Raw genomic sequence first — 24,884 nt, forward strand, 5'->3', positions numbered from 1 at the left:
AAGGAAGGAAGGAAGGAAGGAAGGAAGGAAGGAAGGAAGGAAGGAAGGAAAAACCCTCTGTGGATATACCTCTATGGTAGAGTTCTGTCTAACATGCATGAGTGTCTAACTTTAACCTTCCGCACACGGAAAACCAAACCAAACAACAAACGGTAACTTAGAAACTACTGCTTTAAGGGTTGATAACACATAAAGAAATTCTTGTGATTTCACCTATAACATATTGTAGAATCTAATATTTAAGTTAGGAAAAAGTGTTCCTCACACTAGAACTGTAAAACTAAAGCTTAGGAAGGAAGATGGAGCAAAAGAGATTGGGGTGGTTAGCAATGAGGTTTGGGGAAGGATAAACTACAACTCCCAGGATTCCTTGGTTAGGACAACAGGAGACGGTCATCTGCTCTCTTCTGGCTACCTTTGCCTATCACACAAACCTCCTGTGAGTCAGCTCCAATAATCTCGGCGCGAGGTCCTCCTAGGAGAGTCTCCTTCCGCTTTATCAATTCATTCTTGTTTACTGTTACAGACACCTAACGACCACAACGAGAAGCGTCAAAATGGAGGAGGAGCCAGGTACGAACTGTAACCCGGAAGCAGTCGCCTGGAAATGATGGTGCGGGCGGTACCTTGAGCTGAAGTCTTGCCGGCACCGAAGGTTCAGTTACCAGATAGAAACAAGAACATCGTTTTTCTTCTTTTACTTAGGTATTCACAATTCTTTTTTGGCCTTAAGAGGACTTTTTAATTTTCTCTCTGCCCACTTGTGTTACTTCCGTATAGACTCTATAGTAATGACTTAAACAATATGCTTTTCACATTCTGCGCCTGGCGCCAGTTTAGTGTGACTTTTAACGTGCCAGAAAACTGAGAATTGCTCTTAAAATGTCGAGTAATACTGGGTTGTCGGGGTGGTGTTAAAGCCTTGCTCTTTCTAGGTTTAGGTAACCTTAGAAAGTAAGATTTCTTAAGTAAGTAAGTAAATTAAGATTTCTGACCTTGACAGTTAACTCACTCCACGACTGCCCCTAAAATGGAAAATTTAGCTAGAGTCGTTATTACAAAAAACCTGCCGGCCTGTTATACTTTTCCCCCCGTCAAATGGACACTCCTTCTGATGTACTCAAAGCTAGATATAAAGATGCACAGAAATTTCTGGAGGAGTGGTAAATGGGTGGCTGTGAATTCTTACACAGTCCAATCTCAGCAGTGATTTGTTATGTTGAATCTATTAGTAGAACCCAGTGAACGCTGAATCTCCTGAATATTTAATTTTTTAAATGATGACGCTGTTAGATTTATTGAGGTCAAAGGGGGCTTTGCACATCCCGCATGCCACCCTTGGTGCCTAGGCAGAGGAAGGAAGAGGTGTCAGTCTCCTGGAATAAGTGTTACAGGCACCTGTGAGCCGCTATGTAGGTACTTACCTTTGGTCCTCTGCCTGAGCAGCAAGCGCCTTTAACTGTCAAAAATCTTTACAGCGTGGTAATCTTATGTACGTCTTTTAAAATTATCAACATAATGTGTACTGTGTGAAAGACTTGGAAAAGAAGAAAAACCTTAAACCGTGTCTGTAATCCCACAACTCAAGAGTGACTTACATCATTTTGATGTGTTTCCTTTGTTTTCTTTTAAAATGTATGTGGTGTTTCCAATGAGAATGATCCCCATAGGCTCATATATTTGAGTGTTTGGTCCCCAGTTAGGGGAACTGTTTAGGAAGGATTAGGAGGTATGGTCTTGTTGAAGGACCTGTGCCACTGGGGGTGGATTTGAGGTTTCAAGAGTCCAGGCCAGACCCAGTCTCATGCCTGCAATTTGCTGCTCCAGACCATGCCTGCCTGCCTGCCTCCACACTCCCCACCATGATGTCCATGGACTAACCTTCTAAAACTGCAAGCAAGCCCCCAATTAAGTGCTTCTTTTTATAAGTTGCCTTGGTCGTAATGCCTCCTCACAGCAAGAGAACAATAACTAAGACAATATTATTTATCTGCTTTTTCCCATATATTGTAGAACTGTGTTTTGAAAACAGATTATACTGTTTTGTAACCTGTTTTTTTTTTTTTTTTCAGTTATTAAAATATCAACATTGTTCCTTTTTTTTTTTAAACCAGGCTCTCCTTGTGTTGTGGACTCGGTATCTTAATATTTGAGGATTTCTTCCTGTCTTCCCTTAGGTCACAGGTGCCTGTAACTCCCATTCCAGGAGACGGATCTGACACCCTCTTCTTGCCTCTGCCTGGGCTCTAAGCGTCCTTGTGCTACATGTAGCGCAAAAAGAGCTGAGAGAGAAGCACCCTGAAGAAGTGACCACAGGACTGAGAATGAAAAACACTCATCTTGGACTAGACAACCTACGTCGTAACACAAGGCCTGCCTCCGTCCGGTATGTGAACAGTTGTGATTACGTTACCTGACTTTTTTTGGTATCTCGATGTCCTGAAATTAAACAATTAAAACAAAGTGCTTGATTAGCCTATGCAAGACCCTGGGGTCAATCCCTAATATCCTCTCTCCCCCCACCTCTCTCAAACACATACATACACAGACATACACACACTCTCACACTCTTGCTCTCTAATAGTAATAATAAATGTTTAAAAATAAATTAATAAACACAATAAAATTGTTGGCTTAGGTTTAACCAGACATGTTGATCTACATTTGTGATCCAGCATTTGGGAGGCTGAAGCAGGAGGCCCCCAGTTTGAAGCCAGCCTGGGCTACATATCAAGACCTGTGTATAAACAATCAGTTAGACTAGATAATAGATGAGATGTTAACATTTTCCATAATCTTCACAAATCTATAACTATGAACCACCTAAAGACTGCATCGTTATTTTATACTTTGTGTTTTCTTTTTCAAGACAGGGTTTCTTTGTGTAACCTTGGCTGTCCCGAAACTAGCTCTGTAGACCAGACTGGTCTTGAACTCACAGAGATATACCTGCCTTTGCCTCCCAAGTGCTGGGATTAAAGGTGTGCACCACCACTACTCAGCTATTTTAAAGTGTTTATTTCTACACTCATTTAAAGTTAAAACCTCCTTAACCCATTGGTGCTATATTTGTTAGTTATACTCCTAGGCACTTGTCTTAGTTAATTGTATATGTAAGGTTATTTTTGTGCTTTTTTTTTTTTTAAATTGTTTTGTGTGCATGTGTATGGGTATGTGCATACCATAACACAGGTGTGTAGGTCAACAGCTTTTAAGAATCAGGTCTCACTTTCCATCATGTGTAGCCCAGAGATTAAACTCAGAGGTTTTCAGACTTAACTGTAGGTAGTTTTATTTTCCAGGCTATTTCAAATTTTCTTTGTGGATTCAGTCTGTTGGCACTTCTCTTCACCATTTGGGAGGTAGGGCAGGTGGATCTCTGAGTTCATGGCCATCTTGGACTACAGAGTGAGTTCTAGGGCAGCAAGAAATATATAGTGAGACTCTGTCTCAAAATAAATTTTAAAAAAACCCTAAAATTAAAAATATATGTGTATATAAACTCTATCTGAGTTTATAGACTGTCTTTGAAGGTAAATGAGACTATGAACTAAAGGTTTCTCTGATACTCCCACTTTTGTTACATCTTTAGAGTTGTTTCAGTTTGTTTATCTTACATTACAGCTGCTGAGATGAGTCGCCACCTGTGTATTTGGCTTTTTTGGAGTCCATTTCTTAGAGCTTGCCCCGGGAGACACATCTGCTTTCAGCAATTTGGACAGAGAAGTCTTGATACACAGCTGTGGAATTTTAGACAAAACAAGTCTCACGTGCTCCACCTGTTGTTAAATAAGGGTTGGTCCAGGCGCTGCTGTCATCAAGATACGAGGATGCTTTGGAAACATAAAGCCCTACAGAAGTATATGGAAGACCTGAATAAAGAGTACCAAACCCTGGACCAATGTTTGCATGATATCTCTGACCATGAAGGAGACCTGAGGGCCTTACGTAGAAGGCATGCTGAGTTGGCACCACTTGCAGCTGTCTATCAAGAAATTCAGGAGGCCGAACAAGCCATTGAAGAATTAGAGTCAATGTGTAAAAGTGGGTATATGAGTATGTAACTGACTGAACTTTGAACTCTGTCTTTTAAAAGCCAATAGATAATAAGCTCAGTTCTTGGTAGGAAGAGGACTATATGCTCACTCTGTGTTGGACAAATTTCAGTTACTTGGGGCGTGCTAAGAGTTCAGGCTGTTCATAGTACTTATCAAGTCTAGAAGACTTGATATCATCGTGAATTTTAATTTACTGAGCATTGTTCTGCATACAGAAATACAGAATGATAGTTCGTCTCCCATTGAAGGGCTTGTATGTTGTAATATGAGAGAATATATGTGTCACATACACTTTACAGCCTGGTGACCTCTACATTATCTCAGTCAGAGACTACACCAGATCCTACACCTGTAAGCTATAGAACCTATCTTCATAGTAGAGGTCACATTAATGTAGTCACGGCTTAAGCTTTATTATGCACATAGGATTGGGATAATTGTTATCAGGAAATTTGTTTCTAAAACTGTACTGTACTTAATTATGTCTAAAATAAACTGGCCTTGTGACTCCACAAGTTGGAACCAGCATGGCTAACCAAGTCATGCAGAACCAGGTTTTCTTGCCTCTCACAGTCTATTTTTCCACCAGCTACAGCATATTCAGGGACCCCCACAGACAGGGTCTTGGGAGACTGAGACAGGAAGACAAGGAGGTCAAGAGACTCTGTCTCAAAACAAACAACAAACTTTGTAGACATAGATGAGGTAGTTATGTAATGCTTTCTCTGTAAGAATTTTAAAGAATTTACTGCTCTCCCTGTTGCTGATTTTAGGTTTAAATAAACACGAAGAAAAGCAGTTGCAAGAGCTTGTATCAGAAGAAAGACAAATCATTGATCAAAAGATCAGCTTACTGTATCGTGAGGTATGTTTCAGGCAGTAGACTAATCTCAATAGTGTTAATAGGAAGGAATAATATTTTCTAGAACATGCTTTGATGCTCAAAATAATTTCCCCAACAGTGTTCTTTCAACAGGGCAAGTAACTAAGCTATACTTAGTATAATTTGCTGAAGGATAGTTGGAAGAGAAATTGAAATGTCAATGAAGAGAGACTCCCAGAAGAAGGAAAAAAAGAATCATAGCTGGATCTTTTGACTTGTTAGGCAAGAAAACATAATACCTTAGTAAGGAAATTTCAGGATCCAGTGAGATGGCTCAGCAGATAGAGGTGCTTCTATATGCACCTGACCTACAAGCTGAGTTCCAATGCATCACACAAGGTGACCGGAGAGAACTAACTCCTTTGGGTTGTCCTCCAACTTCTGCAAGGTATGTGTGTGCAGTGGGGACACACACACAAAAATACACGAGTGAATTTTTAAAAAGAAATGCAATCCTGATGGGGATAAGCCAGATTGTTTTAAGCGTTAGAAGGGAATAGTTAGGCTCACGGTGATTGTGTTAGATTGAAAACTTTTGTGCTGAATATGATGGAATGAATCTAAGTGCAGAACCAGCTGGTAGTTCAGGTCTTCAGTTAGAACTAATAAGGCTTTAGCGTGCTGGGGACTCTCAGGCTTCATAATACTGTGGGAGCTTTAGCTGATAATCTATATATGAAAGAGCAAATTCTACAATAGTGGTCTCTCTTCTTTTAGTTCAATAGGTTGTTTGTTTTCTTTAGTTCAATAGGTTGTGTGTACCATGTTTCCTCTGTTGTAATTATCATCATTGTCCCTTCAGCTTTTTTATTGTGGGATTCAGAGAGGGGTTTTTGAGGACTTAGAAGGATGAGTAGAGATGATAGCACTAGTGAACCAAAGGCAAAGCATATCTGACACTCTAACATTCTCCTGCACACTGTCATTTCTAGCAGAGATGGAATGTTTAAAAAAAATGGCAGTAGGGAGGAGAGTCAATAACATGTAGGTACTTTTAGTTTGATTTGAAAGACCTTTTAATAATCAGGAGATTTTCTTCTTCCCAAGAGGAAAACTTTATTAGGAACCTAGGAACCACCCCTCTTTCTTTTTGTTGTCATATATGAGAAGCTATTTGAATCTTACTTTGAGTCCCCTTAATGTCCCCTTAAACACAATGACCCCACCAAGAATGCAAGGTATGGCATAGTGCTGACCATCATTTATGGCAGGGGAGAATGTATAATTATATGTCAAAAGTCTTCATTTGGAGTAAATGAAGATTTTCAAAGCCCTGCTTCATTCATCAGATGAAAGACTCTACTGTTTAGAACTAATTTTAAGAGGCAAAATCTGAACAAAGTTGGATGGAACACTGTGGACTTTGATCATAATTAACTTCATTTTAGAAAATTAAGATAATCTGATAACGTTGCAGAAAATGCTCAGACAAGTATCTTCATTGTTGTGTGACCTGATTATCTAATTAGATTGCTTAGGCTATGGTTCTAGGGCTTACCTCCTTGGGATGTTTCATGGTTTTGTTAATTACTGACTTCTAAAAATGTTTTGAGGACTTTGATTGAATTTCAAGTAATAACATACTAAGGAAAGTAAACATATTAGTGATTGCATTTTCCTTCTTGTCCAGCTTTTGGAGCATCTAGTGCCAAAGGAGAAGTATGACAGAAGTGACGTTATTTTAGAGGTGACATCTGGAAGAACCACTGGAGGTCAGAAAAGACAGTTTATTGTAAATGAGCTTTGAATTTTACATTGGTTTGACATTGTTGTACTGTGGGAAACCCATTGCATGTGTTTAGTGTGGGAAATACTCATTCCCTGAGTACTTATATCTAAGGGGGGGTACCCTTTAATATTTGTGCTTACTGAATAGTTTGTCTATTTTTTTTAGGTGATATTTGCCAACAGTTTACCCGAGAGATATTTGATATGTACCAGAATTATTCATACTATAAACACTGGAAATTTGAGCTGCTGAATTACACACCAGCAGATTATGGTAAGCAGATAGAGGCAGAGACAGGCAAATCTCTGTGAGTTTGAAACGAACCTGGTCTATGTATTGAATTCTAAGCTAGGCAGAGCCACCTAGTGAGACCCTGTCTCGATAAATAAAAGGTAAAATAAATAAATAAAAGCTTTAAAACTATACAAAACAAACAAACAAACAAACAAAAACTTATAACATACAGTAGAGGGCCGGAGGAGATGGCCCAGTGGTTAAGGATGCCAGAGGGTCAGGGTCAATTCTCAGCACCCACATAGGGATTCACAACTCACAGCCATCTGTAACTCCTGTCCCAGAAGATCTGACACCTTCGGCCTCTGAGGGCACCGTGCATGCATGTTGTGGACAGACAGACAGACAGGGAAAACAGCCTTACACATAAGATTTAAAAATTTTAAAAATAATAGCACTAACAAAATACAATCAGAAGATGGCCTGAAGGCTCTATCTGCTGGGTAATAGTACTACTCCATGGTAGATGGAAGGGTTATTAATGATAAACTAGAAAATCAAGCTAGGGTAAAAGGATGAAGGTGAACAGCAAAGGGAAATCAGTATGCTGCATTAGTAAACCCTGATTGGTACCGATTGGCAAGTCCTTTAGCACCTTTCTCTTGGGTATATCAACTCTTCAGTCATACTGAAATTTAGGTAGCAGGGATCTTGTTGGCCTTTCCTTCCAGCAGATGGCACATTGGTCCAGGGGGCCAGTGGATGATCTTCACAGATAAATGTCAACATTGTATTTAATGCTCTAAATATGCTTCTGTTTTCTCCTATTAAAATCTCTTGATAGATGAACTGAAAAATATGTCACATGACTTTATATGTACTGGGACATACAAAGGCATGATGAATAATAGCTCCTCTTTTATCTGGGTAGTCCCATAGACATGGTGATGGTGGTAGTGGTAGTGATGGTGATGATGATTTACAAATTATGGTAACCAAAGCATGGACATGTTATTTAAGCTAGCTCGCTGCTAGGAAGACGGGAATTTGACTGAACTCAGTCAGCCTGATACTGGATCTATTAATTTAGCACTAATTAAAGAGCATGGGGAGAATATTTATCTATTTATTATTTTAGCTCTCACTACATAGCCCTGGCTATCCTAGAACTCACTATGTAGACCAGGCTGGCCTCAAACTCAAAGATTCAACTGCCTGTGTCCCTGAATTGCTGGGATTAAAAGTGCGTGCCACAACACCTGGCAAAGGGAATCATTTTTTAAGAGTGTCAGGCTGAGAGAGGAAATTTAAATTTGCCTTGGCTTCACTATGTTTCTGTTCCTTGGCATCTGTTACAACCTGAATGCACTGAATGAGACTGTCAAGTTTTTCTATCATCTGTTCACTTAGGCACATCAGCCTCTTTATCTGGTAAAGACACTGGCAATGCAAGCCTGGAGACCTAAGGCAGATGGAGGGAACCTCTTCCGTGAAAGGTTCCTCTGGCCCCCACATCAGTCTTCTTGCATGATCACTCCACACATGCACTGTTAATAAATTAGCTAAAAATAATCGATCGTTTTCATATGGTTAAAGGATCTAATTCATTGTATTGTTGTTTTTTTAAGAGATTGGCAAGACTAGTAAAGGATCCAATCAAGCATTTAGCCTTTCCTATGTAACTGTGCCATTGGCTAATCAATCCATAGACAAGGAAAGATACAGGTGTATCTTTTTTATTGTTTCTGTTATTGTCGCTGTTGCTTTATTTATTTATTTATTTATTTATTTATTTATTTATTTATTTATTTGAGGCAAGGTCACACTGTGTAGCTACTCAATGACCTACTCAGTCTACTATGTAGACCAGGCTGGGCTTCAACTCATAGAGATCCACCTGCCTCTGCCTCCTAAGTGCTCCAGTTAAAGGCATGTGCTCTTTATAAATAATCTGTTTTAATAGCTGAGGAAAAAAGAAACAAGGAGACTGTTTTATTACTGTTGGTAATCCATTAAGCTCGATAAGAAGCTGTGGGAACTCTAGGTTTGTGGAGGACATGCATGTGTGCCACAGTGCGCATGTGGAGGTCAGAAGGCAACCTGACAGAGCCACTTCTCTCCTCCTATGTGGTCCCAGGGATCCAACTCACATCACCAGGCTCGGCAGTAAATGCCTTCACCCACCAGGTCATCTCGTTGGCCCTGTCAGACCATGAAAGGAGAGACGTCCAGACATCACATGTACCCTGTTATCTTGCCAATGGCCCAGGCTAATGTTTGAACCAGTCTCTGGACCCCACTGTCACATCTCAGCAACAGAACAAGTAGACTTGCAGCAAGAGTATGCAGTCGGGCTGGAGAGATGGCTCAGCAGTTAAGAGCACCGGCTACTCTTTCAGAAGACCTAGGTTCAATTCGCAGCAGTTCACAACTGTCTAATTCCAGTTCCAGAGGACCTGACACATAAACATACATGCAAGCAAAATACCAATGCATATAAAATTTTAAATAAATAGATACACACATACACACACACACACACACACACACACACACACACACACACACCGCCAGTATGCAGTCAGCAAAACTACCGAGACTTTTATAGGTTAGCTGCCCTATAATGTGTAGGAATGAGAGAAATGGCTGAAGAACATAGGGATTAAGAGACTGAAAGGACATATCCCCTGGGGCTGGGAGTGGTGGACATTGAAACCAAGACCACTTGCAGAGCTAAGCATGAGCTTTGCTGCTGAGCTATTGTTTTTAAGCAGAAAAGACTATGTTATATTGTGTAATGAGAACATCCAGGTATATACATTTACAATGAAGAAAGTCGTGAAAGGGACCGTGTGCCGACTCACTATAACGATTAAAGTGTCAACTGGACAGCCTAGAATCACCTAGAAAGAGTCTCAATGAAGGACTGTCAGACTGGAGTGGCCTGTAGGCATATGTGTAGGTGATTATCTTGACTGCCATAACTGATGTAGGGAGACCCATCCTGAAGATGGGTAGCACCATCCCCTTGTTCTAGACCTTGGGCTCTGGAAGACTAGAGAAAGCAGCTGAACAATAGACATGTATGCATTTATTTTTCTGTCTGCTTGACTGTAGATAAAACCTGCTATTTCAAGTTCCTGCCTTAACTTCCCTTCAGTGATCAACTGTAATTGGGAATTATGAGCTACAATAAGCCCTTTCTTCCCTAAGTTGCTTTTCTGTCCGAGTATTTTATCACAGCAACAGAAATTAGAGTAGGACACCCATAGGGAAGGGCAAGGATTATGACTGGGAAGGACCTGGCGGGAGGTACGGGGTAGCAGGCAAAATTAGTGAATTGCATATTTACATCGTGTGGGTTTTCTATCTCTGTATATTCATGGAGTTACTTACCTATTTTTACATTTATTTTGGGAGGAGAGGTGCATTATGGAGTCCATGTAGAGTCAGAGGACAACTTTAAGGAGGTAGCTGTTTTTTTCCCACATGGCTCCTCAGGAACAGGTTTCCTCCAGTCATCAGGCTTGCCAGGAAGTGCCTTTTTCTATTGACAACTCATTGACTCCTTTGTAGCTTCTTTATCATAAAAATATTTTTAAAAACTATTAGATAAAAAGCTAAATCCTAAGCACTAAGATTTTTGTGTGTGTGATAATCTTTCCACATCACAGGTAAGTATTAGCTTCTAATTCTTGAAACTTAGAAGGGCTTAAGATATTCAATAGTATGAAATTATGTTACTGAATATTTTTTTAATGTGTGGCACATATTTGCCTAAAAATTTACAGGTAGTTTAGTGCAGAAAATGTCCCAATATTATTTTTTCTTAATAGTATTTTTCTTATTACAAAAGAAACAGTTCTTTATAGAAAAGTTGGAAAGCAAAAAGTACAAGCCAGATGTCATATATAGCTGTAATCCCAGCATTTGAGAGGCTGAAACAGAATTGTGAGTTTAAGGACAGCCTGGGCTACATAGCAAGACCATATCTCAAAAATAAAAATAAAATAAAAGGTACAAAAAGTAAAATATAAGATGAATTGTTTTCCTCAGCTCTCCAGAGCTAACTATACGTAATATTCTTGACTTTTTGTTTTATATTATTATATTCTATATTGGGATAAAATGGCTTATATCTGTTTCGGGTTCCCATTTAGGTGCTCTACTGACAGTCAGGCCTTAAATTAAGAATAGTTCCAGTCCTAATCTTCTTCAGAGTAGACTGCGCTAGTGTTTTTGAATCTTTTCCCCAGGTGGACTGCATCATGCAGCTGCCCGCATTTCTGGTGACAGTGTCTATAAGCATTTGAAGTACGAAGGTGGGATCCATCGAGTTCAGCGGATCCCAGAGGTGGGCCTTTCATCGAGGATGCAGCGAATTCACACAGGGACAATGTCAGTCATTGTCCTCCCACAGCCAGATGAGGTAACTTCACAGGACACGGTGAAACTGGCTCCGTGCCATGTAAACTGTGCTGAGAAGCCTGACCGTCTAGAGAAGTCTAATTTCATGGTTGACGGTTGAACTTAATGGTCTTTATTGAGACTCTAATTCTTCCCCAGGTATTCTTTTTATGCCTGCAATATTTATTCCATTTTATTTTATTTAAAATAGAAGTCACAGGGGCTGGTGAGATGGCTCAGTAGGTAAAGGTGCTTGTTGCCAAGCCTGAGGACTTGAATTCAATCCATGGAATGAGGACAGTGGAAAGAGGAGCTAACTTCCAAAAGCTGTCCCCTGACTTCCACGGGTACACCAGGGTGTACATACACAAATAAATAAAAAACCAGCAGTAATTTATCTCTCACAGTCAGAGAGGCAGACACTCCATAACCAAGGTGGCTGTGTGGTCCGAATCTCTCTGCAGGGGTAGTATCCTTCATTGCTCTTCCGGCTTCAGGTAGCTGCATGTGTTCTTTTGGCTTGAAGCTGTGCAGCTCTGGCTGACACTTTCAAGTCACATGGTCATATCTAAGTAGAGGATGCTTCTTGTCTTGTAAGGACATTGGAGATTATATTTAGAATCTCTCTGGAAAATATAGCAGAATCTTCTAGAAAGATGTTTTTATTTACATTTATTTACTTGTGTGTCTGTATGTGAGTGAGCACATGTGTGCCTTAGAGTGCATATGGAGGTAAGAGAACAATCCATGGAGGTCGATTTTCTCCTACCCTGTGGGTTTTAGGAACTGAACTCAAGCCTTTAGCCTCAGCAACACATGCTTTTACCTGCTGAGCCAGCTCGCCAGCCCTGTAATCTTTTGAACTCAATTATATCTTCTTGGATCCCATTTTCAAATAAAGTTCAGGGAGTTAAAATGTGACCCACCAATAAATACACACACAGAGGGGAGGGGGAGAGGACAGAGAGCACTTGGGAGCCTCGGGAACAGGATTTCCTCGGTAGTTCAGAATTCACCCACTTTTATACATACATGTATCTCATGTAGATTATAGTCTTAAATCCCAAAACAACCCATCTGCTAGATAAATTTTTTTTGCTTTTCAAGACAGTAAACGAGTCTCAGAAGAAGTGATTAGCAAGAGGCTGCTCTACTAACTGAGGTTAATTTAACCCTGTATAACTCACCCCGAGTCCAAGCTTCTTTGCCCTACACTGCCCTGCCTCACTGGAACCATCCACCCTGTCTGACTGTGGCTGCCAATGAGAATGTGGAGCAGCTCAAGTGTCTCACTGTGAGCGTCATGGGAGACAAAGAGAGCGTAGTGAGTAGGTAAATTTCTGAACAGGGAATCTGGCAATGAGAATCGGTAGTATGCATTATAGACATTTTTATGTTCCAAATAACTACGATCTAATCAATGGTGAAACTCTTCAAAGATTACGTAGTTCAGCGATCTCATATCATTCTCAGTCAGAGCTTAAACACTGCCTCCTTTAAGTGGGGATGAGGTTCAAAGGCGGAAAGCTTATCTAGCATGCATACTGCCCTGGGTTCAACCCCCATCACCTCAAAAATAATAGTATTTCATTGAAATAGATCAGAGATACACAAAGAAACCCTGTCTTAACTTGGGGTGGGTAGTATTGGTGAAATAGGTCACTTATGGTTCTTTATTTGGTATTATTTTTTAATTCATGGTTTACATAAATAGTTTAATTTGAAAAATCTCAGAATGAAGTGTTTGTGGGATTGTGAATTTATTTATGCTTTATTTTTTTGTCCTAGGTAGATGTGAAAGTGGATCCCAGGGATTTGCGAATAGACACATTTCGAGCCAAAGGAGCAGGTGGGCAGCATGTTAATACAACAGACAGTGCTGTGAGGCTTGTCCACATCCCCACAGGTGAGCAGGTCTTGCTTTGTCTTAGTTACTCTTATTGCTGTGACAGGACACCATGACCAAGGCAACCTATGAAGGAAAACATTTGATTTGGGGTTCATGGTTCTAGAGCGTTAGAATCCATGACCATCATGGTAGGGAGCATGGCGGCAGGCAGGCATGGCACTGGAGCAGTAACTAGCAGCTTATGTCTTGATCTATAAATACAAGGCAGGGAGCTAACTGAATAGCGTGGGCTTTGAAATCTTCAAGCCCACCCCCGTGGCGCTCCTCCCCAATCAGTGCACACCTCCTAATCCTTTCCAAACAGTTCTACCAAATGAGACCAAGAAGTCAAATACATGCACCTATGGGCCCTATTCTCATTCAAACCTCCACAGCTTTCACCTCTCTTCCCCCTTTACATACTAACTAGCTAGCACTCCGAGGCCATGGTCTAGGATAGTTCACAGTTCTTTGCACAAAACTTTAAGGACATCAGTGGCACTGTGGATCTGATGTACCAGTTGCATGTATTTTTCTCCTTCTATTTGGAAACAGTTCCTCTTTTGAAGGATGTAGGTGGTAAGCATATCTGTGCAGGAAAAGTGCCTGGAGGTCCTGGACCATGGGGCTCCATGAGTGGTGTTCCAGTCCCATTGCAAGGGAATGAGGTACAGCATCGCCATGCCACTGCTCTGGATCCTGCTTTATCCAGTACGTGAACTGCTAGTGTCATGAGGCTCTGCTGTATTAATGCTGTCCTGAATATTGGCCACTTGGTCACCTTGATAAATGTTAAGGTTTTTTTTTTTTTTTTTAATTTGTTAAGGTGATTTTAAATACATTGTTTCACAATAATTGCATTCTGTGTAACGCATCATTACACAGTTTTATCACTGGGTAAAAATTATAAATGGTCACAAACTAAGAAAAGTCTTGGTAGGTAGTGAGATTTTATAGGACAGCTATCACATATGCAGACTGCCAATAGCCAACTTGTTATGTGGTGAATTTGCATGTTTCAAACCAAAACAAGTTTTCTTTTTACATTTTCATTTCTTAAGTTACTAAAATGATAGTTTGCCTGTGTCTGTGTGTCTGTGTGAGTGCATTCCCGTGTGTATGTCTCTGTATGCATGAAGACCAGAAGGAGTCCGATCCCAAAGAGCTGGAGTTATATGTGTTTGCCAGGACACCTGACTTGTTCGGTGGCTGCTAGGATCCAGACTCTGGGTGTCATGATTGGTCATCAAGCACTCTCAAATGCTAAGCCAGGACTGGAGAAATAGCTCCAACTAAGTTAAGATCACGTAAGGGAGTGCAGTTCTTAGCGCCCACCTCAGGCATCTCACATCTACCTCCAGCTCAAGGGCCTCTGACCACCAGCCACTGCACTTGGTTTTGTTGTTGTTGTTTTGGTTGTTGTTGTTGGGAGTACAGAGTTGGGTGGTGGAAGTGATCCTAAAGATGGAATCCCAGGCCTCACTCATGCTAGCTTGGCAAATGCTCTATCACTGAGCTATATCCCCAGACTTAAATAAAGCTGTATTTTTAGCATCAGTCCTTTTTTTATGTATTTGTAACTGAAAGAGGAAAGGCCAAGTGCGCCCTGAGTAGGACAGAGGGTGGATCAGCACTCCCTAGAGGATGGTAGTATATTACTCTTGGAAAATACCTGGATGTGCAAAAAAGGAGAGGAAATGTTCAGGGAATAAAATATAACTAATTGTTGCTTTACCCTTCTCATCTCAGTTAGAGTCGCACTCATAACACGCTCCCATAAGCCCAGCACGTGAGAGGCTGATATAGGGTCACCAGCTTATGGACTGCCTGGACTGTATAGGGAGACCTTGTTAATAATAGTAATCATAACAATAATAAGCCAGGTATAGTGACACACATCTTTAATCTCACATTTTAGTTGGGAGGCAAAGGCAAGCAGATCTCTGTGGATTCAAGGCGAGCCTGGTATACATAGTACCTGGAAAAAAAAGAAAAGAAAAAAGTGAGATATCTCATTTAGGCATGAGAATCTAAGTAGGCACCTACAGCTACTACCTATGATTTCTAAATCATCCTAAATTTAAAGTGTTGTTTATCTTTTGCCAAATTACCTGATTAATTTTTCCCCTTAAGATGTTCCTGAAGAAAGGTGTGGTGTCCCATGTCTTTAATTTCAGAACTCCTGAGGGAGAAGCAGACTGTGAGTTCAAGGCCGGCCAGGGCTACTCAGTTTAGACCCCATCACAAGCAAACAATAAATAAAATATTCCTCATATCTTCTTTATTGACCTGTGGAAATGACAAGCGACAGTTTACCTCTGATTGTTTTTCAGGACTGGTAGTAGAGTGCCAACAAGAACGATCACAGCTAAAAAATAAAGAAATAGCTTTGCGTGTGTTGAGAGCTAGACTCTACCAACAGATAACTGAGAAAGACAAGTCTCAGCAACAGAAGGCTAGAAAACTGCAGGTAAGACAAGGGTCGCAATTGCAACACTGGAGGAAAGTCATCTTATGTAAAAAATGCAGTGTGTGCGCTACATGAACGGAAGTGTCTTAGAACATAGAGAGACGTGCTTATTTGTAAATAAGGAATATTTAAATACTGGTAAGCCTAAGGGGTTATGGTTGCATTTACGTGTGCCAGTTTCCAAAGGAGTAAATGAATTAACAGAAGTTTTTCCTACTTGTCTCCCTGCAGTGTTATATTGTGACTGTCATAAAATGAAATTGGTCCAGTGTTTTGTTTTGTTGAAACAGGGTTTCTCTGTGTAGCCCTGGCTGTCCTAGAACTCACTTTGTAGACCACGCTGGCCTCAAATTCTGCTTACTGAGTGTGTGAGGTACTATGCCTGGCAGGAAATTGGTTTTAAGACAAAATAATTTTCTGGCAATTAGAAGATTTTCAGACTACTTAAAGGCCTGTGGTTTTTATTACAACTCTGTATGAATCAATCATAAATGGCACTCCTGAAACAAGGGAGATTGTTGCCGGAGTCTGGATATAAAGAATAAAAGGGGAGACTAACTTTTCATTCCATGCCCTTGGCACTTCTTGAATTTTAATGTATATTTACAGTATTAAATATAGAATGCAAAGCTGGGTATGGTGTCATGTGCCTTTAATCCCAGCACTTAGGAGGCTGAGGCAGGCTGATAGCTGTGTGTTTGAGGCCAGTCTGGTCTACCTAGTAAGACCCTATTTGAAAAAAGATGTTATATCAAAAAATAGGTTAGCCAGGCAGTGGTGGAGCAGGCCTCTAATCCCAGCATTCAGGAGGCAGAGGTGGCGGATCTTTGAATTCAACAGGCCAGCCTGATCTATAAAGTGAGTACCAGGACAGCCAACACTGTTACAGAGAGAAAACATGTCTTGAAAAAAACAAAACAACAACAACAAAAATATTCTAAATATTAATCATTTTACTCATCATGATATGAGCCCCTTCCATTTGTCTTTGTAGCTTTCTTTGTCCACATTGCAGCTTGTAGTAGAAGTGATAGAATAGATTGTTTATTAGGTCCCATTTGAGTGGCCAGGAAGACCTCTAACTTCCTTGTCTACCTGTGAGCTGTTTTAGTAGCAGTTTCTACTGTTTAGAAGCTTTTTTGTCAATCAGTCATGTAGTGGTCTTATGCAGTGCCCAGTGGTCACCCTAGCTCCCTCATCCTGGAAGTTTTGCAGATGCTTCGTCCACCTGCTCCCAGGATTCTGATACAGCTGATCTAGAGAGGAGTCCTAATATGGTGCTTTCCAAACCCAGCTTGGCAGAAGGAATAGCCGAAGGACTATTTCAGAACACACAGTTCCTGGTTCATTATGTCTATGATTGAGTTTAGAAATATGTAACTTTTCAAAGTTCTCCCGACCACAGTTTTGGTTTCATATCCACAGTTTTGGTTTCATATTGTTTGCCTCAGGCTTTAAGAAAATGAGTCAGCATTTGGGAGGCTGAGGAAAAAGAATTGCCAGTTCCAGATCAACCTTTGCTATATAGTGAGGATCTGAAGAAAGAAGAGGGCTGGGGCCAGTGGAAGGATGAGAGGGAAGGAAAGATACAGAAATGTGTTTCTTTAATCTTAATAATTGAGTTCAATTGAGAGAGTGCTGTGTGGGGGCAAAGTATTGCTTAGGGCAGGAGCAGACAGAGCAGACAAGAATGGCTGCGTGTGGTGACGTGTGACTGGAAGGGAGATTCTAAGTTGTAAGTTTAAAAGAGTCAGAGAGCATATTTTGGTTCCTGGGCGGGGGTGGTAGGGAAGGGCCTCCCTCAAAATGAGCTAGATAGCACATGAAAATGACATGATATAACAAGTAGCATTGTAAAGGTTCCCGTGATTCTCAGAAATGATATTGGGAAGGCTGCTGACGTTAAGAGTGCTGAGTTCATGTGTGTGCTCTTAGCAGCCAAGGACCTGCTGGAGAAAGCTTCTTAGAAAACTGCCTTCAGAAGATAGCCAGGCCGCTCTGGAAGCAGACGCAAGCTCCCTCAAGTGTTCGTTAAATTGCTGAGTGTCAGGGTCTCCTACTGGAAAGAAAGGAGCATGCCAAGTGTGGGCCTCCTACTGTAGTAAGAGTAGTTGGGAGGCTGTGAATGAGGCCACCCTACACTGTCCAATGGCACAGTATATTTTTAAAAATTAAAAACCCTAAAAAGGAAGGAAAAGAAATTTTAAAAATGTTTTTTTAAAAGAGGAGCTTGAAATATCAAAGAGGCATTTATTCTTACTCCATAGATAAATGCTCCATAGTTATTTGGTTGTTTTTCTGGTGGGCTGGGGTTGGAACCTAGGGCTTTTTTCTGAGTAAGCATGCATTCTCCCACTAAGCTGCTTCCCCACACCCAAATCTGTAGTCTCAAGATTACCTTCTGTCTGTTCTTATCTTGGTCTGTGGATATAGGAGTTTTTTTAGTAGATGCTAAAGCTCTCCAAACAGGGAGGTCAAGGATAAAGAATTTATTAAGATTGTATAAATATAATTTTTAATTCTAAAATTCAAAATATAATTTTTTTTTGTTATGGCACAGGTGGGAACAAGAGCCCAATCAGAGAGGATTCGGACATATAATTTCACCCAGGATAGAGTCACTGACCACAGGATAGCATATGACGTTCGTGACATTAAGGTAACATTACTAACTATGCTTTAGGCACCTTTGCTTTGTTAGAAATAGAATCGGGCTGGAGAGGTGACTCACTGGCTGAGAGCACATTCCCAGGGTCTACTCAGTGGAAGGTGAGAACCAACTAACTCAAGTTGTCCTCTGATCACACATGTGCCATGACACACATACATATATACACAACACAAGTCAGGTAGAAGCTGTTCTTAGCCCCTAAATGTTGCTGCAAGTTGCTTCCCAAGTGACTCCCTCCAAACACCCTCTTCCACCTTCAATCCTTTCTTACAGGAATCACTAGGCATTTTTAGCTGATTAGGTGGAGCCCGCTAGAATGGCATTATATTTAATTTAGTCAAAGTCACTTTATTGTTTACCCAATTACAGAAGCACTATTCCTTTATTGTCATAGGTTCCTTCTCTAAAATAGAGAATTATGCACAGTGAATACACCAAGGGCATCATAGAATTAGACCTACTACAGTATATGAGTGTGTGTGTGTTGGTTATTTTATTTATTTATTTATTTATTTTTTTTTTTGAGACTATGTCTCACTATGTCACCCTAGCTAGCCTGGAACTCACTATGTAGATCAAGCTAGCCTCACAGAGAGATCTACCTGTCTGTGCCTCCAAGTGCTGGGAATGAAGGCATGAACTGTCACACCCAACTAATGTATATTCTTTAATGTAGGCAGTATAGCCAAGCTGTTGGAGAAAAGATCCTGTCAACATTGCTTGAGCAGCATTAGCTAAAATCCTTCTAGCTAGGACCACTAGCCTTAATAAAGTAGTAAAGGAGCACAGCAGAACTTTTCTCATGCTGTGCCTGAAGCAAAAATGAACCATAAAGGACTATGTGAAAAAAAAAAAAAAACCACTATCCTTTTCTTGATTCATGGAACACCTAAAGCTTCTTAATTTTGATTCTATCCACTTTGTACTCAAAACTAAAGTCATAATTTTATGAGAGATGTCTGTTATATATATGTGTGTGTGTGTGCGTGTGTGTTTATAAAGTTCTGTGCATCTTATGCCACTTCTCTTGTCCTGTGGCATACAATTATCTTGCATATGACCATAGAATGAGAAAAAAAAATTTACTATTGTTTTGTTTGTTTGTTTTAGATAGGTTTTCACTCTTATAGCCCAGACTTGCCTGGCACTCAGAGTAATTTTCTTGCCTTAGCTTTCTGATTCTGGATTATAAGGGGGATCCACCATAGAGGGAGTGAATGTTTGTTAACTTCTCTTTCCTTAGATAAAACACAATATTAAGCAAACATACTTGGCAATATTGTTCCAATTATACTTTATTATTTTTCAGTTGCTTTCCAGCACTTAGGAAGCTGAGGGAAGAAAATCACGGTGAATTTGAGGCCAGCCTAGTAGCAAGACCTGTCTCAAAACCAAAAAGTAAAACGCACATCAGCACCAGGTCAGAAGGAAAAATAGCGAAGAGACTGACAGGAGTGAGTAATTAGAAATGATATTGAAGAGAATGGAAAAGGAGAAAGCACCTTGGCAAGAGAGCAGCAGCTGGTGGGCAGAGAGGAAGGGGTGGGCAAGGGGAAAGTGAAGATGCAGGGACTCTCCTGTGCAGCTCTCCACTTTTCCAAGAACTCAGGTCTCCATCCACGTGACTGCTGATGGAGCAGCTGTGCCTGTTCTCTTTATTTGGAGAACTGGTTTCTCTCAGCTTTATTTTTGAATTTGTTCTGACACATTCTGTTTGCAGTGAGTACTACACAGCCTATATCTGGGATGAGCAGTTGTGAATATTTTGCTATATTTTCCTTCCTTTTATCCCTCAATTCTTTTTATATATCCACCTGTTTGGCTTTTGAACCATTTAAAAGCAAGTTGTTTGGAAGGTGGTGGCAGAAGGATTAGAAGTTCAAGATCATCCTCTTACATAGGATGTTCTAGGCCAGCTTGTGCTAGAGACCTGTCTCAAAACAAAAATAAGAAAAAAGGAAAGAAAGAAGAAACACAAAAAAAGAAAAGAAAATGAAAGTTGCAAACTAAGGAGACTTGACTCCTTCAACATTACAAAATGTTGTGCAGTTACACAGGACTTCTAGATTGTATGTGCCTGGAGTGCTCACACAAAGGCCAGGGATCTGCCTCTAGTGTCTTTCTTTAGACTCTGTTCACTTGTCTTAGAGACAAGGTCTCTCACCAGCCCAGAACTCACATCTTAGTCTAGACTGGTTAGCCAGTGAACCACAGGGACCTGCCTGTCTCTGCCTCCCCAGTGCTGGTTTACAGGTACGTGCCACCACACCCAGATTTTTACAGGTTCTGTGGTCAAACTTGGTCTTCATGCTTGCAAGGCAAGCATTTTACCAACTGAGCCATCTCAACAGCCTAAGATGTCTCCATTTTCCAGGGTTTAAAAAAAAATTTTTACTTATTGTATGTGTACATGTATGTGTGCCTATTTCAGAGCCTTTTCAGTGACCCTGGAGCTCACCACTTGCCTAGACTGTCTACTCATAGGCATACCCACACCCCCTGTTCTATGGCTACAAATGTGTGTGCTTATTTTGTTTTCTTTCACACGGTGGTAAGGACCTGAGCCCTGGGTCTTGATGCATGCATGACCATCCCCAGACCTTGTCTTTCCAATTACACATTTTAGATTTGTGGGTGGTGGAAGTCAAACACAGGTCCTTTGGAAGAACGGCCAGAGCTGTTAACAGCTGTGCCACTTTTCTGGCCCCAGTATTTACAATTTTAGGAGAGCTGGCATTGGTGGTACCATGGTACAGCTCAGTGGTAGAATTCTCACCTAGCATCTTCAAGTTTCTGGGCAAGATTCCTAGGAAAAAACTATCACAAACCACTTATGAATTAAATAACCTCAACTTGGAAGATCGGCTTTAGAAAGGTGTTAAAGATTATTAATACTTATCATTGATTTATCTTTTAGTTAAACAGTTATTTAGTTAAGCTTATTTAGTTAAGCATTTATTCCTAAACCAGCTGTATATGTAAATCACCACACGGAGACTAGGATGCAGTTAGTTAACCTAGACCACAAGGCTGGGCAATGAGTACTCAATCCTAAACCTCTAAAACCACATAGCTTCCTCCCATTCAGATTCCACATTATACCAGGATGTCCCACCCTATTCTCTCCATTGCTAGAATTGACTGGCTGTTTTATTGACAATACAGAGACCAAATGGTGGCAGGTTTACACAGACTTGAGACAGGTTACACCTAGAATATGCATCACAATACAATGTCTGGATTGAAACCAGATAGTGGGGTAGAGAAATCAGCATGTGAATGAACAAGGGCAAATTTTTACATTCCACAAGAACATTATACCAACAGAAAGTTAAGTTGGAATGGCTGGGAGACACTTCCTCAGAGCCACATAGGCAGTATTTGGCAGGGAGCAGTGCATATTAGTGTGACCAGAGATTCTTGTAGGACCGAGGCATCTCAGCCATGTTTGCCATTGTAAAATAATATGATATGAATGAAAAGGGTTAATTTTCAGGACAAGAATGGACACTGTTGTTTTTTTTTGTTTTGTTTGGTTGGCTGGTTGGTTGGGTTGGTTTTTCGAGACAGGATTTCTCTGTGTATCCATGGCTGTCCTAGAACTCACTCTGTAGACCAGACTGGCCTCAAACTCAGAGATCCACCTGTTTCTGCCTCCTGAGTGCTGGAATTAAAGGTGTGCACCACCACTGCCTGGCTGACAAACACAATCTTTTTTAACTGATAGAAGATCACAGGCAACATTTCCTTTCAAAGATAGTGTGAGAACAAGGACTAGTGTCAGAAAAACTCAGCAAAGGTTCAGCCAAGTCAGGCAATTGGTCAATTTCAAAAGCTCATTCAGATCTCTCTGTCTTATCTCAAGAGTCATTGGAAAAATGGAAGTCACAGAATATGGATTTCAAAGTAAAATGCTAACTTAAGCAATTAAAGTGGAATTCTGTTTTCTTTTTGAAATTCACTTTTTTTTTTTTTTTTTCAAGACAGGGTTTCTCCGTGTAGCTTTGGCTGTCCTGGACTTACTTTGTAGACCAGGCTGGCCTTGGTCTCACAGAGCTCCACCTGCCTTTGCTTTCCAGAATGCTGGAATTACAGGCCTTCGCCACCATTGCCTGCTGATTCACTTGTTATTTAAGACCAAAATAAAGGCCTGAAACCTGGGACTTTCATGTATTGGCAGTTGTGTTTATAATATTACAGAATATTAGTAAGCCTTTGTTGTTATGTAATGACTACAAAGAAACAGATAGTGCTTTAATTTTGATTATCAGGTGTGTTTGTCAGCTTTCCATCAATGTAACAGATACCCAAGAAAACCAATTTTAAAATAGAAGAGATTATTTTATCTCATGGTTTTAGAGGTTGTAGCCCATCAGTCTTACTGTTCCAATTCTGTGAAGAATCACCATGACCAAGGCAACTTATAAAAGAAAAGCATTGCTGGGCACATGTCTGTAATACCAACCATCAGGGAGCCAGAGGCAGGTGGTTCTCTGTGAGTTCCAGCTGGTCTACAAAGCAAGTCCAGGACAGCCAAGGTTACACAGAGAAACCGTGTCTCAAAAAACAAAGCAAAACAAAAAAACAGCAACAACAACAACAACAACAAAAAGCATTTAACTGGGGATTTTACAGTTTCTGAGAATAAGTCCATGAGCATAATAGTGGGAAGCATGGCAGCAGGCAGGCACTGGAGCAGTAGCTAAAAGCTTACATCTTATCTGCAAGATGGAGGCAGGGAGAGTGGAAGACTGGGCCTAGTTACGCTTTTGAAAGCCCATCTCTAGTGATATACTTCCTCCACCAAGTCTATACCTCCTAATCCTCTAGTGCGTCAACTGGAAACCAAACGTTCAAATATGTGAGCCTGTGGGGGCTGTTCTCACTCACAGAACATCCTGGCAGGAGCAAGTGGCAGAGGAAGCCATTTACCTCATGTCCTAGAAGTAAACAGAGAGGAATAGATTGGCATCCTTCAGGGATACACTTTCCGGTAGGCCTATTTCTTTTAGGTTCTACCACTTTACAAAAGCTAGGGAAGGGCCTAGCATTTACTACCTGGGCCTTTGGGAAACACCTGAGATGGCCACCATATCTGCAGGTTAGATAATAACTTTTTCTTTTTTCCTCAGGAGATTTTACGTGGTGAGAAGTGCCTTGATCAGCTAATTCAGAGACTGCTGCAATCAGCAGATGAAGAGGCCATTGCTGAATTATTGGATGAAAGCCTTAAATCAGTGAAATAAATGGAGATTATTATTTATTATTACATAAATGAAATCGACTTTAATCAAGAAACAAACAGGTGTGGAAATCTTAGTTAACAGTCAAAGTATAGATATACCTACAGACTTTTTATGGAAATAATTTCAATGAATGGAAGTCACATTTCTTGACATAGAGGTTTATTTTAGGTTTCAGTAAATAATCTAGCTCTCCAAGTAAGAAATAAGCTTATAACATCAAAAAGAGAAATAAAATATTGAGAATTGATTGTGTAAGATGAATCAACTGTTTCTTCTAGGCCATTTTAAAACCATAAGCATTTTTTTTTTCCCAAGAAAGGGGAGTATAGGTGTGAGTCACCGTGCCTAGCTTATATAAAATTACAACTTTTTAAAATTACGTAACAGAGCCAAGCATGTTAGCATGCGCCTGTAATCCCATACTCGGGGAGGCAGAGGCAGGTGATTTCTGTATTTTTGAGACCAGCTTAATCTACAAAGTGAGTCCAAGACGTCCCAGGATATACAAAGAAACCCTGTCTTGAAAACCAACCAAACAAACAAACAAACAGAAAACCCCACAAAGCTACTAGGTATGATGGCACATACCATTATTTACATTTTATTTTATTTTATTTTATTTTATTTTTACTACACCATGGATTAGCAGGATCTTGGGATTTCTCACCTTGTGTTTTTATTGTTTTATTAAAGTGCCCTGAGTGTGTGGGTCCCAAGAACTCTATCCCCAATTAGAAGCTTTGTCATTTGTTTGTTTGTTTGCTGGGATTAAAGATGTGCACCAGGGCACCCAGCAGCGTTGTACTTTTTGCTCTTCCCTTTACGGATAAGATTTATCTTGATTTTTTTTTTTTTTTCTTACAGTTTAAGGAAGGGAGTCATTTAAGATTGTTAACTTTCACAATCTGGTCTAGTTGTTTCATGATCATTTGTTCACAAGACTCTCCTTTGCATTGCATCACTATCTGAGAAACTATCACTGGTTTCTCAGATTTAAACTGGAGGGTGGGTGAGATGGCTCAGCCAGTAAGACGGCTTGCTACCAAGCCTTAAGACGTGAGTTTGGTCCCCAGGACCTACATTGTGTGTTGTCCTCTGACCTTCACACGTGTGCAACAGCACACTCTCCCACACCATAAATAAAATTAATAAAAATACAAATTAATTAAGCTTTTAAAAAGGAGCTATCAGTTGAATAGTGGTGAGCCTTGGGGATCTGGTCACTTCTCAAAGCCCATTAGCTGGCAACCAAACTCAACAATACTTAAGTGTTTAGGGGGCATTTTCTATTCAAAAGG

The 24,884-nt window shown here is 40.4% G+C and overlaps 1 protein-coding gene and 1 pseudogene across 1 annotated transcript; one reads left to right on the forward strand and one right to left on the reverse strand.

The window, feature by feature from the left end:
• The window catches only part of LOC129678912 (N-alpha-acetyltransferase 16, NatA auxiliary subunit-like), a 31,269-nt pseudogene extending 29,666 nt beyond the window's left edge, over nucleotides 1–1,603 (reverse strand).
• Mtrf1 (mitochondrial translation release factor 1) lies at nucleotides 499–23,846 on the forward strand. The gene is made up of 11 exons (XM_055609755.1): nucleotides 499–705; nucleotides 2,178–2,386; nucleotides 3,625–4,044; nucleotides 4,832–4,923; nucleotides 6,572–6,653; nucleotides 6,836–6,943; nucleotides 11,161–11,333; nucleotides 13,100–13,217; nucleotides 15,533–15,669; nucleotides 18,230–18,328; nucleotides 23,473–23,846. Exons 3-11 carry the CDS (start codon nucleotides 3,633–3,635, stop codon nucleotides 23,584–23,586), a joined length of 1,335 nt encoding a protein of 444 aa, XP_055465730.1. The 5' UTR covers nucleotides 499–705; nucleotides 2,178–2,386; nucleotides 3,625–3,632; the 3' UTR covers nucleotides 23,587–23,846.
• Nucleotides 23,847–24,884: the final 1,038 nt, after the last annotated feature.

The sequence above is a fragment of the Psammomys obesus genome, unplaced genomic scaffold (genome assembly GCF_907164565.1).
Source record: "Psammomys obesus unplaced genomic scaffold, mPsaObe1.curated_primary_1811, whole genome shotgun sequence".
NCBI lineage: Eukaryota > Metazoa > Chordata > Mammalia > Rodentia > Muridae > Psammomys > Psammomys obesus.

Coding starts and splice junctions, on each gene's coding strand:
- Mtrf1 (XM_055609755.1), top strand. CDS start 3,633: ATGAGTCGCCACCTGTGTATTTGGCTTTTTTGGAGTCCATTTCTTAGA. Junction 4,045..4,831: donor ATTAGAGTCAATGTGTAAAA/GTGGGTATATGA, acceptor TGCTGATTTTAG/GTTTAAATAAACACGAAGAA. Junction 13,218..15,532: donor GCTTGTCCACATCCCCACAG/GTGAGCAGGTCT, acceptor ATTGTTTTTCAG/GACTGGTAGTAGAGTGCCAA.